Source organism: Oncorhynchus clarkii, chromosome 23 (assembly GCF_045791955.1).
Source record: "Oncorhynchus clarkii lewisi isolate Uvic-CL-2024 chromosome 23, UVic_Ocla_1.0, whole genome shotgun sequence".
Lineage (NCBI taxonomy): Eukaryota > Metazoa > Chordata > Actinopteri > Salmoniformes > Salmonidae > Oncorhynchus > Oncorhynchus clarkii.
The window spans coordinates 29,770,590-29,784,479 of record NC_092169.1 but is presented as its reverse complement, the minus strand read 5'-3'; the positions used below and the strand labels follow the sequence as shown (position 1 = coordinate 29,784,479).

The 13,890-nt window shown below is 43.2% G+C and overlaps 1 protein-coding gene across 1 annotated transcript in view; it reads right to left on the bottom strand.

The window, feature by feature from the left end:
- Window positions 1-10,065, bottom strand: part of LOC139381235 (Na(+)/H(+) exchange regulatory cofactor NHE-RF1-like) — a 50,049-nt gene extending 39,984 nt beyond the window's left edge. The window contains exon 1 of the mRNA XM_071124699.1: window positions 9,353-10,065. Coding sequence (XP_070980800.1) covers window positions 9,353-9,787 — 435 coding nt within the window. The 5' untranslated portion in view covers window positions 9,788-10,065. The remainder of the gene's footprint in view (window positions 1-9,352) is intronic.
- Between the last annotated feature and the right edge of the window lie 3,825 nt (window positions 10,066-13,890).

Sequence of the window (13,890 nt, the reverse complement as noted above, 5' to 3'; positions counted from 1 at the left end):
TATGCATATGATTAGTATGTGTGGATAGAAAACACTGAAGTTTCTAAAACTGGTTAAATCACGGCTGTGACTATAACAGAGCGTGTGTTTCATCGAAAAGCGCAAGAAAAACTTGTCACTGAAAGCTGAAAAAAGTATCCATGCGCCCCTTTCATGTATTGTTTAAAGGAAACCAAATTTAATATGGAGACGGATGCAACTCCTACAGCTTCCACACGATGTCGCCAAAAACGTCATTTTCATTGACAAAAATTCTTTGAGACATTACCAATAGATCCGTCATTCCATCCAGCCTACCTCAATCAATTTTGGAAGATTGAAAAATGGACACTTTTCTTGAGTAGCTGCTATTGAATACAGATCGCCCAGTGATCAATTTGATCGCTTATTAACGTTTACAAATACCTAAAGTTGGGTTATAAAAGTAGGTTGAAGTGTTTTGTCAAAGAATATAGGCAACTTATATAATTTTTAAACATGACGTTGCGTTTTGGAAGAGAGCTTTTTTCCTGATGCAGACAGGCTATACAAATGGATATTTTGGGCATTCATGGACGGATTTAAATCGGGAAAAATACCAATTTGTGATGTTTATGGGACATATAGGAGTGCCAACAAAGAATATCATCAAAGGTAATGAATGTTTTATATTTTATTTCTGCGTTTTTGTGTAGCGCCGGCTACGCTAATTCTGTTGTTTACGTCGCCTTCAGGCATTTTGGGGTGTTGCATGCTATCAGATAATAGCTTCTCATGCTTTCGCCGAAAAGCATTTTAAAAATCTGACTTGTTGGCTAGATTCACAACGAGTGTAGCTTTAATTCAATACCCTGCATGTGTATTTTAATGAACGTTTGAGTTTTAACGAGTACATTTAGCATTTAGCGTAGCGCATTTGCATTTCCAGGTGCCTACTTGAGACGTCTGCGTCTCAAGTAGGAGCAAGAAGTTAAGGAGGTGGTCATCGGCTGTCCTTTGGCTCGAGAATCTATCGCCAGTTTTGTACAGCGCGGTGCAGCGCAGCGCGACTCGGAACGGAACATACCGGATTTCGGCCGCTGGCTCTGGACATCCATACCTGGATCTCACAGCTAGCTAGCTGCTATCCGTGTGACTATCGGCTTTCGTCGATTCCGGAGCTAACATCAATTGTTCCGGAGCTAGTCAGCTGAAGAGTTCCATCAATCACTCCTGGGCTGCAGTCACCTATCCGGACCCGTTTTGCTGCCTACGCGGAGCCCCACCGGGCCTTCACAGTTGGACTGCCGACGTTGTCTACCCGAGGGAATTGTCCGGCTGGCTTCTACGGCGCAACGTTGCCTGGGCGCCCGGCTGCTATTTGAATAGACAATCGGACAATTTTTATTTATTTTTCTTCTTGGGCCTCTATAACTATATCTATTGTTTTTATTTTTGTTGTTGTTGTGTGATTTGGATTAATCCCCTCTACCACACGGAAACCCACTAATCTACTCACGGAACGCAAGAGTTGGCTAATAACAGACCTCCATTCTATGCTAGCTTGCTCCTATGCTAGCTTGCTACCGATTTAGCTGTCTAAATCGCCGTGACCCCCAACCAACCTCTCCACTCACTGGACCCTTTTGATCACTCGACTGAGCATGCCTCTCCTTAATGTCAATATGCCTTGTCCATTGCTGTTCTGGTTAGTGTTTATTGGCTTATTTCACTGTAGAGCCTCTAGTCCTGCTCATTATACCTTATCCAACCTATTAGTTCCACCACCCACACATGCAATGACATCTCCTCGTTTCAATGATGTTTCTAGAGACAATATCTCTCTCTTCATCACTCAATACCTAGGTTTACCTCCACTGTATTCACATCCTACCTTACCTTTGTCTGTACATTATACCTTGATGCTATTTTATCGCCCCCAGAAACCTCCTTTTACTCTCTGTTCCAGACGTTCTAAACGACCAATTCTTATTGCTTTTAGCCGCACCCTTATTCTACTCCTACTCTGTTCCTCTGGCGATGTAGAGGTGAATCCAGGCCCTGCAGTGCCTAGCTCCACTCCTATTCCCGAGGCGCTCTCTTTTGACGACTTCTGTAACCGTAATAGCCTTGGTTTCATGCATGTTAACATTAGAAGCCTCCTCCCTAAGTTTGTTCTATTCACTGCTTTAGCACACTCTGCCAACCCGGATGTTCTAGCTGTGTCTGAATCCTGGCTTAGGAAGACCACCAAAAATTCTGACATTTTAATTCCAAACTACAACATTTTCAGACAAGATAGAACTGCCAAAGGGGGCGGTGTTGCAATCTACTGCAAAGATAGTAGGACAGAACTCTGCAGGCTATCCAGGTCTGTACCCAAACAATTTGAACTTCTACTTTTAAAAATCCACCTCTCTAAAAACAAGTCTCTCACCGTTGCCGCCTGCTATAGACCACCCTCTGCCCCCAGCTGTGCTCTGGACACCATATGTGAACTGATTGCCCCCCATCTATCTTCAGAGCTTGTGCTGCTAGGCGACCTAAACTGGAACATGCTTAACACCCCAGCCATCCTACAATCTAAACTTGATGCCCTCAACCTCACACAAATTATCAATAAACCTACCAGGTACGTCCCCAAAGCCTTAAACACGGGCACCCTCATAGATATCATCCTAACCAACTTGCCCTCTAAATACACCTCTGCTGTTTTCAACCAAGATCTCAGCGATCACTGCCTCATTGCCTGCATCCGTAATGGGTCAGCGGTCAAACGACCTCCACTCATCACTGTAAAACGCTCCCTGAAACACTTCAGCGAGCAGGCCTTTCTAATCGACCTGGCCGGGGTATCCTGGAAGGATATTGATCTCATCCCATCAGTAGAGGATGCCTGGATATTTTTAAAAAATGCCTTCCTAACCATCTTAAATAAACATGCCCCATTCAAGAAATGTAGAACCAGGAACAGATATAGCCCTTGGTTCTCCCCAGACCTGACTGACCTTAACCAACACAAAAACATCCTATGGCGTTCTGCATTAGCATCGAACAGCCCCCGTGATATGCAGCTGTTCAGGGAAGCTAGAAACCATTATACACAGGCAGTTAGAAAAGCCAAGGCTAGCTTTTTCAAGCAGAAATTTGCTTCCTGCAACACTAACTCAAAAAAGTTCTGGGACACTGTAAAGTCCATGGAGAATAAGAACACCTCCTCCCAGCTGCCCACTGCACTGAAGATAGGAAACACTGTCACCACTGATAAATCCACCATAATTGAGAATTTAAATAAGCATTTTTCTACGGCTGGCCATGCTTTCCACCTGGCTACTCCTACCCCGGTCAACAGCACTGCACCCCCCACAACAACTCGCCCAAGCCTTCCCCATTTCTCCTTCTCCCAAATCTGCTCAGCTGATGTTCTGAATGAGCTGCAAAATCTGGACCCCTACAAATCAGCCGGGCTAGACAATCTGGACCCTTTCTTTCTAAAATTATCTGCCAAAATTGTTGCCACCCCTATTACTAGCCTGTTCAACCTCTCTTCCGTGTCGTCTGAGATTCCCAAAGATTGGAAAGCAGCTGCGGTCATCCCCCTCTTCAAAGGGGGTGACACTCTTGACCCAAACTGCTACAGACCTATATCTATCCTACCATGCCTTTCTAAGGTCTTCGAAAGCCAAGTCAACAAACAGATTACCGACCATTTCGAATCTCACCATACCTTCTCTGCTATGCAATCTGGTTTCAGAGCTGGTCATGGGTGCACCTCAGCCACGCTCAAGGTCCTAAATGATATCTTAACCGCCATCGATAAGAAACATTACTGTGCAGCCGTATTCATTGATCTGGCCAAGGCTTTCGACTCTGTCAATCACCACATCCTCATCGGCAGACTCCACAGCCTTGGTTTCTCAAATGATTGCCTCGCCTGGTTCACCAACTACTTCTCTGATAGAGTTCAGTGTGTCAAATCGGAGGGTCTGCTGTCCAGACCTCTGGCAGTCTCTATGGGGGTGCCACAGGGTTAAATTCTTGGACCGACTCTCTTCTCTGTATACATCAATGAGGTCGCTCTTGCTGCTGGTGAGTCTCTGATCCACCTCTACGCAGACGACACCATTCTGTATACTTCTGGCCCTTCTTTGGACACTGTGTTAACAACCCTCCAGGCAAGCTTCAATGCCATACAACTCTCCTTCCGTGGCCTCCAATTGCTCTTAAATACAAGTAAAACTAAATGCATGCTCTTCAAACCATCGCTACCTGTACCTACCCGCCTGTCCAACATTACTACTCTGGACGGCTCTGACTTAGAATACGTGGACAACTACAAATACTTACGTGTCTGGTTAGACTGTAAACTCTCCTTCCAGACCCATATCAAACATCTCCAATCCAAAGTTAAATCTAGAATTGGCTTCCTATTTCGCAACAAAGCATCCTTCACTCATGCTGCCAAACATACCCTTGTAAAACTGACCATCCTACCAATCCTCGACTTTGGCGATGTCATTTACAAAATAGCCTCCAATACCCTACTCAACAAATTGGATGCAGTCTATCACAGTGCAATCCGTTTTGTCACCAAAGCCCCATATACTACCCACCATTGCGACATGTACGCTCTCGTTGGCTGGCCCTCGCTTCATACTCGTCGCCAAACCCAATGACTCCATGTCATCTACAAGACCCTGCTAGGTAAAGTCCCCCCTTATCTCAGCTCGTTAGTCACCATTGCATCTCCCACCTGTAGCACACGCTCCAGCAGGTATATCTCTCTAGTCACCCCCAAAACCAATTCTTTCTTTGGCCGCCTCTCCTTCCAGTTCTCTGCTGCCAATGACTGGAACGAACTACAAAAATCTCTGAAACTGGAAACACTTATCTCCCTCACTAGCTTTAAGCACCAATTGTCAGAGCAGCTCACAGATTACTGCACCTGTACATAGCCCACCTATAATTTAGCCCAAACAACTACCTCTTTCCCTACTGTATTTTATTTATTTATTTATTTTGCTCCTTTGCACCCCATTATTTTTTTTTCTACTTTGCACATTCTCCCATTGCAAATCTACCATTCCAGTGTTTTACTTGCTATATTGTATTTACTTTGCCACCATGGCCTTTTTGCCTTTACCTCCCTTATCTCACCTCATTTGCTCACATCGTATCTGGACTTGTTTATACTGTATTATTGACTGTATGTTTGTTTATTCCATGTGTAACTGTGTCGTTGTATGTGTCGAACTGCTTTGCTTTATCTTGGCCAGGTCGCAATTGTAAATGAGAACTTGTTCTCAACTTGCCTACCTGGTTAAATAAAGGTGAAATAAAAATAAATAAATAAAAGGCAAGCTGACATTTTGGAAGAAAGGGTTCCTCACATGGTCTCTGACTCCCTTGTTTGTTAGCTAATGTTAAGTTAGCTGGTTAGCCAGTTCAAATAATGCCCATATCATAGCGGACAACGTATTAACTTCAGCTAATTTGTATTCATTATTACAGGAAAATAAACACAACAAGATCATTAATTACAAGTTAACTACAGAAAATAGCTTACTGTTGTGAGTGTGGCAAAATAAAAAGCAGGGCAGTCAACCAGAGAATTTTAGAACTTGGCCACCGTCTCATCAAAAAAACACATTTTGATCAAAAATAAACAGTTTAAGTGCAAATCCATCTCCTGTGAAGTAGTGACTTGCGCCATACGCCTAGTTAGCTATCTTAAAATGAATGCATTAACTAAGTCCCTCTGAATAAGAGCATCTGCTAAATGACTAAAATGTAATATAGCTTAAAGCCATTTACAAACTAGACAAACCAATTTGAAGACAATGCTTTGATTATTGGCTGATCACTCCCAACCCATAGGAATCTCCACCCAGTTGACTACTTAAAAAAATTGTGGAAGCTGTCAATGGCAATGCCCATGCAAAAACAGATTATTTCCAAGTAGAGATCTCTATGGTCGGAACACATCAGAGACAGAATCTGACAGATCAGGATGAACAGACCAGGAAACCCTCCTATTTACAGAAGCCAGAGTTTGTTCTGTTCAGGTCATGTGGTAAGGAAAAACTCAAGGCCCTTGTGGGACCCACTATTTACAAGACCTTTTGTGTTTGTCCCAAATGGCACACTAATCCCTACAGTACATGAATAGTGTGCCATTTGGGATGCAAACTATGATTCAGGGGAAACACAAGCTACACATCAAGGCAAGCCCGAGAGTGATCCGATTTCTTCATTTCCCATTTGTGCAACAGTGGCACAATAACTATAAATCAGGAAGGTAGACCTTGCACTGCCTAACACGGATACACAAATACGTTGTACAAGATCTGCCTATGTGACTGACCTCTGCACACTCACAGATGAATTACAATATAAAAAAGGTATTTCATAACCCACTGTATGAGGCTGGTGAGGTACAGAGGGGTGGAGAGGTTGAGGGATGGAGCCAGGGAGGAGTCAGTATGTTAGAGCTCAGCTGTCACTGTCTCAGAGATAAGTTTCCTGATTAATGAGGAATTCCTGATATTCCGACCTTGGGAAAACAAGGAGGTTTCTGGTTGACAAATGTATATGATCGTTAAAGATGGATTGATAGCCATTTTGTGCTGGGCACATATTCATAAACCATCTCAAAGTACTAGTGCTAATCTGTGATCAATGTTGCCTTTTAGATTAAATTGAATAAGACGACATGGACTGGGGGGGACCTGATCCTAAATGAGCATTCCGACTCAGGAAATAAGAGCCATATTCATAGTGTCTGTGTTGTGCTGATCACATTGCTTATTGGGACAGTAAGCAGACAGGTGTTGTCTCTAACTCTATGGACTGTTAAGGGACATGATGGTTATGTGGTCGGTTCAGTTCTCTCTAACAGAATAACAGCCCTTTAAGCATATCGGTCTGTTGATGCTCTACAGTCTACACAATACAAACATACAGTTGAAGTCAGAAGTTTATATACACACCTTAGCTAAAAACATTTAAACTCAGTTTCACAATTCCTGACATTTAATCCTCGTAAAAATTCCCTGTTTTAGGGCAGTTAGGGTCACCACTTTATTTTAAGAATGTGAAATGTCAGAATAATAGTAAAGATAATGATTTCAGCTTTTATTTCTTTAATCACATTCCCAGTGGGTCAGAAGTGTACATACACTCAATTAGTATTTGGTAGCATTGCCTATAACATTGTTTAACTTGGGTCAAAAGTTTTGGGTAGCATTCCACAATAAGTTGGGTGAATTTTGGCCCCTCCTGACAGAGCTGGTGTTACTGAGTCAGGTTTGTAGGCCTCCGTGCTCGCACACGCTTTTTCAGTTCTGCCCACACATTTTCTTTGAGATTGAGGTCAGGGCATTGTGATGGCCACTCCAATACCTTGACTTTGTTGTCCTTAAGCCCTTTTGCCACAACTTTGGAAGTATGCTTGGGGTCATTGTCCATTTGGAAGACCCATTTGTGACCAAGCTTTAACTGATGTCTTGAGATGTTGCTTCAATATATCCACATAATTTTCCAGCCTCATGATGCCATCTATTTTGTGAAGTGCACCAGTCCCTCCTGCAGAAAAGCACCCACACAACATGATGCTGCCACCCCTGTGCTTCACGGTTGGGATGGTGGTCTTCGGGCTTGCAAGCCTCCCCCTTTTTCCTCCAAACATAACATTGGTCATTATGGCCAAACAGTTTTATTTTAGTTTCATCAGACCAGAGGACATTTCGCCAAAAAGTACCATCTTTGTCCCCATGTGCAGTTGCAAACTGTAGTCTGGCTTTTTTAATGGCGGTTTTGGAGCAGTGGCTTCTTCCTTGCTGAGCGGCCTTTCAGGTTGTGTCGACATAGGACTTGTTTTACTGTGGATATAGATAATTTTGTACCTGTTTCCTCCAGCATCTTCACAAGGTCCTTTGCTGTTGTTCTGGGATTGATTTGCACTTTTTGCACCAAAGCACATTCATCTCTAGGAGACAGAACACGTCTCCTTCCTGAGCGGTATGACGGCTGCGTGGTCCATGGTGTTTATACTTGCGTACTATTGTTTGTGCAGAGGAATGTGGTACCTTCAGGCATTTGGGAATTGCTCCCAACGATGAACCAGACTTGCGGTCTAAAAAAATGTTCTGAGGTCTTGGCTGATTTCTTTTAATTTTCCCATGATGTCAAGCAAAGAGGCACTGAGTTTGAAGGTAGGCCTTGAAATACATCCACAGGTACACCTCCAATTGACTCAAATGATGTGAATTAGTCTATCAGAAGGCTCCAACCTAAGTGCATTTAAACTTCCGACTTCAACGCAACATTTGGAGCTTACAAATATGGCCTAGCTTCTAGTGACAGACACAGAACCAACAAACCCTAGATTTAGACAGCATACCCAGAGGGAATATCATTTGCATAAAACAGATATAGGTCTACTGTACCAGCATCTCAAGTGTTGCCAGTTTAGCCAAAGGCTCATAAAACAGCTCATGTTACAATCCCGACAGAAGACATGAACATGACATCAGGAGTGCTTGGAACATCAGGGCCATGGCTCTAGATCTGGTCTGACAAGCCAAACCTGAACATGGGCTTTAGAAGAGAATAGGAACCCATTTAACACAATGACTACCCAACAGGTAGACAGAACTGTTCAGTGGCATTCCACTGAGGTCTCTGACAAGCATGCCTTTTAACCAAACACTCCAGCTCAGATAACGAAATATCAGGTATGTGGTTGTTGTCTGTATAGCCTTCTGATAAGAGATTAAAAGCTTTTATAAAAATGTTTCGATAGATCAAATTAGATAGAAATATGCATACATCACTACCCGTGTCTGTCCTTGTCACACAATCAAATCTAATTTATTTATATAGCCCTTACATTAGCTGATATATCAAAGTGCTGTACAGAAACCCAGCCTAAACCCCCAAACAGCAAGCAATGCAGGTGTAGAAGCACAGTGGCTAGGAAAAACTCCATAGAAAGGCCAAAACCTAGGAAGAAACCAGGCTATGAGGGGTGGCCAGTCCTCTTCTGGCTGTGCAGGGTGGAGAGTAAGAGTAAGTAAAATGAGAGTAAGTAAAATATAGGCAGGCACCTGTTGGACCTTAGAAAGGCTAACGTTATGTGTGCAGTGGAAACCACACTTAATTCATAACACTGTAGGTCAAATATAGTTCACAATGTAGCCTACATACTACAAGGGTAGGATGTAGGCTACATCTCTATTGCAGTTCAATGTGTTGACAGCAAGTGGTAGCCCCCTGGTCAGCTATCCAATCCCATGACAGGGCCTATGAAAATTGCCCACATAAAATGTAATTCTGCGAAATTAACCTAAGGGAGATTTTAAAAAATCAAAACTTTTCTTGAAGTCCCTTTTACCTTGGTGTTGACACTCAGCCTCTGTAGGGAGAGGTTTCCGTTCTCTGCCGGTATAGGGGTCGTCTCTCTCGAGGTCCCGTTGCTTTTCGCTGCTTCCCCTGGTAACGGGATGCCCTCCGTGACATACTCTTTACGGCACTTTAAGCTGTGCTTATTTAGTACCTCTGCCGTTTTAGCGTCTACCACGATCAGCTCGAGGCTGCCCACTGTGGCTCGTATCCGGGCAACGACCTGCTGGTGGCTCTCGCTCTCCACGCTGTCCCCGTTAACGAACGTCAGTAGGTCCCCGGCGAAGAGACCAGCGGCGGCGGCGGGAGAGTCTGGTTCTACGAGTCGGATAAACTGTCCGGTTTTCCCTTTCTCACCGTGCAGATGAAAGCCGTAGCCATTCGACCCCTTTCCTAAAACACAAAGTCTAGGCCGGAGATTTGACATAATATTACCGTTGATCAAATATTCCCACAGATACAGTCACAACAAAGAAATGAAAAGTGACAAAAGACAATAAAAGACAAAAGACAATAAACAAGCGAAAATAAATTAGACAGACTAATTCGCACGGCGTGTCACTGTGACAATTTACTTTCTGTTAGCTGAAACCTTTCACTTGTGCTTCGGGTAAGGTCCTCACAGAAACGTTGAAATCAAGTAACTGTGCTGGAACTGCACTCAGTCAGGGCTTGCAAGACCCACAAAAGAAGTCTTGCATGTGTGTTCAAATCAACTGGGCTAAATTTTTAAAGTTGACGGTGACGCGTTCTGGTCTGACAGGTGACAAGACCAATCAGTAATCTCCTTTAGGAAAACACTGTTTTATACGAGGTTTAGGTTTAAAAATAAATGTTTGAAACTAGAACCAGAGTTCCCAAACTGGCAAGGGTTCCCCAAATTTTCTGAGTCAAAAATAAAACATGTATTTAATTTAGCAAAATATGTTCCGAAGTATTCCAACGCATAGTAATGAAAGAATTTGCCCCGCAAGTTATTTTATTTTATTTTAAAGATTTTTTAAAAACAATTAAGAGCACCTGCTCTTTCCATGACATATACTGACCAGGTGAAAGCTAAGATCCCTTATTGAGGGGAGGACACAAGTTAAAGAAGGATTTTTAAGCCTTGAGACATGGATTGTGTATGTGTGCCAATCAGAGAGTGATTGAGCAAGACAACATATTTGAGTGCCTTTGAATGGGGTATGATAGTAAGTGCCATGCACCCTGGTTTGTGTCAAGAACTGCAAAGCTGCTGGGTTATTCACACTCAACAATTTCTCATGTGTATAAAGAATGGTCCACCACCCAACTTTTTAAAATTCAACTAGGCAATTCAGTTAGGAACAAATTCTTATTTATAATGACAGCTTACCCCGGCCAACGCTGGGCCAAATGTGTGCTGCCCTATGGGACTCCCAATCACGGCCAGATGTGATACAGCCTTGATTTGAAACCAGGGACTGTAGTGACACCTCTTGCACCTCTTGCCTCTCGCACTCTTGCACAGTGCCTTATACCACTGTGCCACAACTGTGGCAAGCATTGGAGTCAACATGGGCCAGCATCCCTGTGGAACGCTTTTGACAACTTGTAGAGTCCATGCCCTGACAAATTGAGGCTGTTCTGAGGACAAAAGCAGGGGAGGGGTTCAACTCAATATTAGGAAGGTGTTCCTACAATTTGGTATACTCAGTATATACTGTATGTTATCGTATTCAAATGTAAGTAAGGTTTGAAATCATTATGTTTTAGTCAAATATATCTGTTTGGGTCAATTTGAGGTCTTCAAATGACTTGCAATTTATTTATTTGATTTAACTAGGCAGGCCAGTTAAAAACAAATTCTTATTTGTTCTAGCCCCCTGACCTTGAGCTCAAGAACAATAAAATAAAAATTAATCCCATGGCTGAATCTAGTTGATGATCCCTTCCCTACATACCGGTCTTGATGAGAAGATAAAAAACAGTCCGGGGAGGTTCTCTTCTGCACTGTTCAACCAATCCAGTAAATGTGGAGAAGTTTAGATTGCCTTGTTAACGGTTGTCTAGTTACCACAGCCACAAAGTGAAACATTTCCATTCGAGTCATTTAGCAGGTGGGATTATTTAAGATACTATTTGAAGAGGTAGGCCCTCGCCAAGAGACCAGAGGTGGCAGAACGGAGTGCTCGGGTTGGAGTGTAGGGTTTGAGCATAGCCTGAAGAAAGGGAGGGGCCGTTCCTCTTGCTGCTCTGTAGGGAAGTACCATGGAAGCCAGTGGAGTGTGCGGAGGAGCGGAGAGACATGGGAGAACTTGGAAAGGTTGAAGACATGGCGGGCTGCAGCATTCTGGATAAGTTGCAGGGGTTTGATGGCACAAGCGGGGAGCCCAGCCAACAGCGAGTTGCAGTAGTCCAGACAGAAGATGGCAAGTGCCTGGATTAGGACTTGATCAGCTTCCTGTGTGAGGTAGGGTTGTACTCTACGGATGTTGTGGCTCATGAACCTACAGGAGCGAGTCATTGCTTTCATGTTTGCAGAGAACGACAGGGAACGACAGGATCATGCCATGGTTCTTTGCACTCTGGGAGGGGGACACCGTGGAGTTGTCACCAGTACCCGATGCAGACACAGATCGGAGCGGCCTGCCAGGTAGGATGCAATCCAAAGTGTGCAGAGCCTGAGATGCCCGGCCCTGCGAGGGTGGAGAGAAGGATCTGATGGCTCACAGTGTCAAAGTCAGCAGATCGATCTAGGAGGATGAAAACAGAGGAGAGAGTCAGCTTTGGCAGTGCAGAGAGACTCCATGACACAGAGAAGAGCAGTCTCGCTTGAGTGACTCGTCTTGAAGCCTGACTGGTTAGGGTCAAGAAGATCGTTCTGAGAGAGATAGCTAGAGAGTTGGTCAGAGACAGCACGCTCAAGTGTTTTGGAAAGAAAAGAAGGGAGAGTTGTTGGTTTCTTGAGGAGGGGAGTGACTCTGGCCATTTTTTTTTTAACCTTTATTGCCTTCTAGGCAAGTCAGTTAGGAACAAATTCTTATTTTCAATGACGGCCTAGGGTTAACTGCCTGTTCAGGGGCAGAACGACAGATGTGTACCTTGTCAGCTCGGGGATTTTAACTTGCAACCTTCTGGTTACTAGTCTAACACTCTAACCACTAGGCTACCCTGCCGCCCTGGGCATTTTGAAGTCAGAGGGGACTCAGCTAGTGGTCAGAGATGAGTTGATGAGGGAAGTGAGGTCTTCAGAGATGGTCTGGAGAAGGGAGGTAGTGAGGGGAGGCTAACACTGTCACTGAGTTTATCAGACAGCCAATGGGCTGCCTTTAAATTCCTCTATGAACAAAAGTTGTCACCTAGGCTATTACTTGTCAAGTAGATTATGGGCTTGCAGACCTTTTTTGGTACCTTTCCCCAGATCTGTGTCTTGACACAATCCTGTCTCGGCGCTCTACATGTTGCAAACCCTGTCAAGACAACATATGCAAGAACATTCATATCGACTTCACGGTGGCATTATAACGGGCATGTTTATACCTCTTGATCTGTTTGACTTTTGGCATACATGGTCAGGCTGAAATTTGGCATACATGGTCAGGCATATAAGTCTAGCTAACCCACACAATATCTCAGACACCACTGGCCCAGTTTTGATGAAGACTGGGTGAATGATGCATCTTGCCATAAAATTCCATCATCTACAAAATTACACTGATGGGCCCAAGGGAGGGGGGGAGTCATAGTAATCAACTGTACGTACATTAGTCACACGCGATATCTCAGACACCACTGGCTCGATTTTGATGAAACTTAGGTGAATAATACGTCTTGACAATAGAGATCTGTAATTTACAAAATTACACTGATTGGCCCAAGGGGGTGCTGCATCATTTGTGTGGGACGACATGTTTGCTGTTGCTTTGTTATAATTAATTTAATAGGATCTCTATGATATAGACACTGTCATCGATAGGCTATGGCTATTTATGTGAATGCAAAGCTTCTTCATGATTCCTCATCCATAGACTTAATCCAAACTGATAACACGTTTCTTTGTTCCCGAAAGAATAAAAACAAATCTCATGAAAATAGGTCAACTATAAAACCCTTCTAAGTTCAATGTAGCACACAATTGTGAATATAAGAACATTACATTCATTGTTTTACATTTGACCATGATGCCTTCAGGGAATAACAGAACATAAATGAAAAGACACTGCCCTCTGGCGGTGTGTGCCAACTTTGAGCACTCCCTCTTTCTCTCAATCTCTCTCTCTCTCTCTCTCTCACACACACACACAAACACACACACACACACACAATATTCCCAGTGAAGTGAGAGACAAATACAAAACATTTGAGAAAATATAATTTTCATGCAGCATACATCAAATACAACATTTGGCATTCTCACAAGAAACTACTGACCAGGTAAATAACATATTGTAATATTCTGAATAAAAATAAATAAAATAAATAAATAAAAAAAATATTCATATTAAAATTGACAACCTGAAATAACTTCAGCAGCATAATATTATGAAATTGTATTATTATATATCT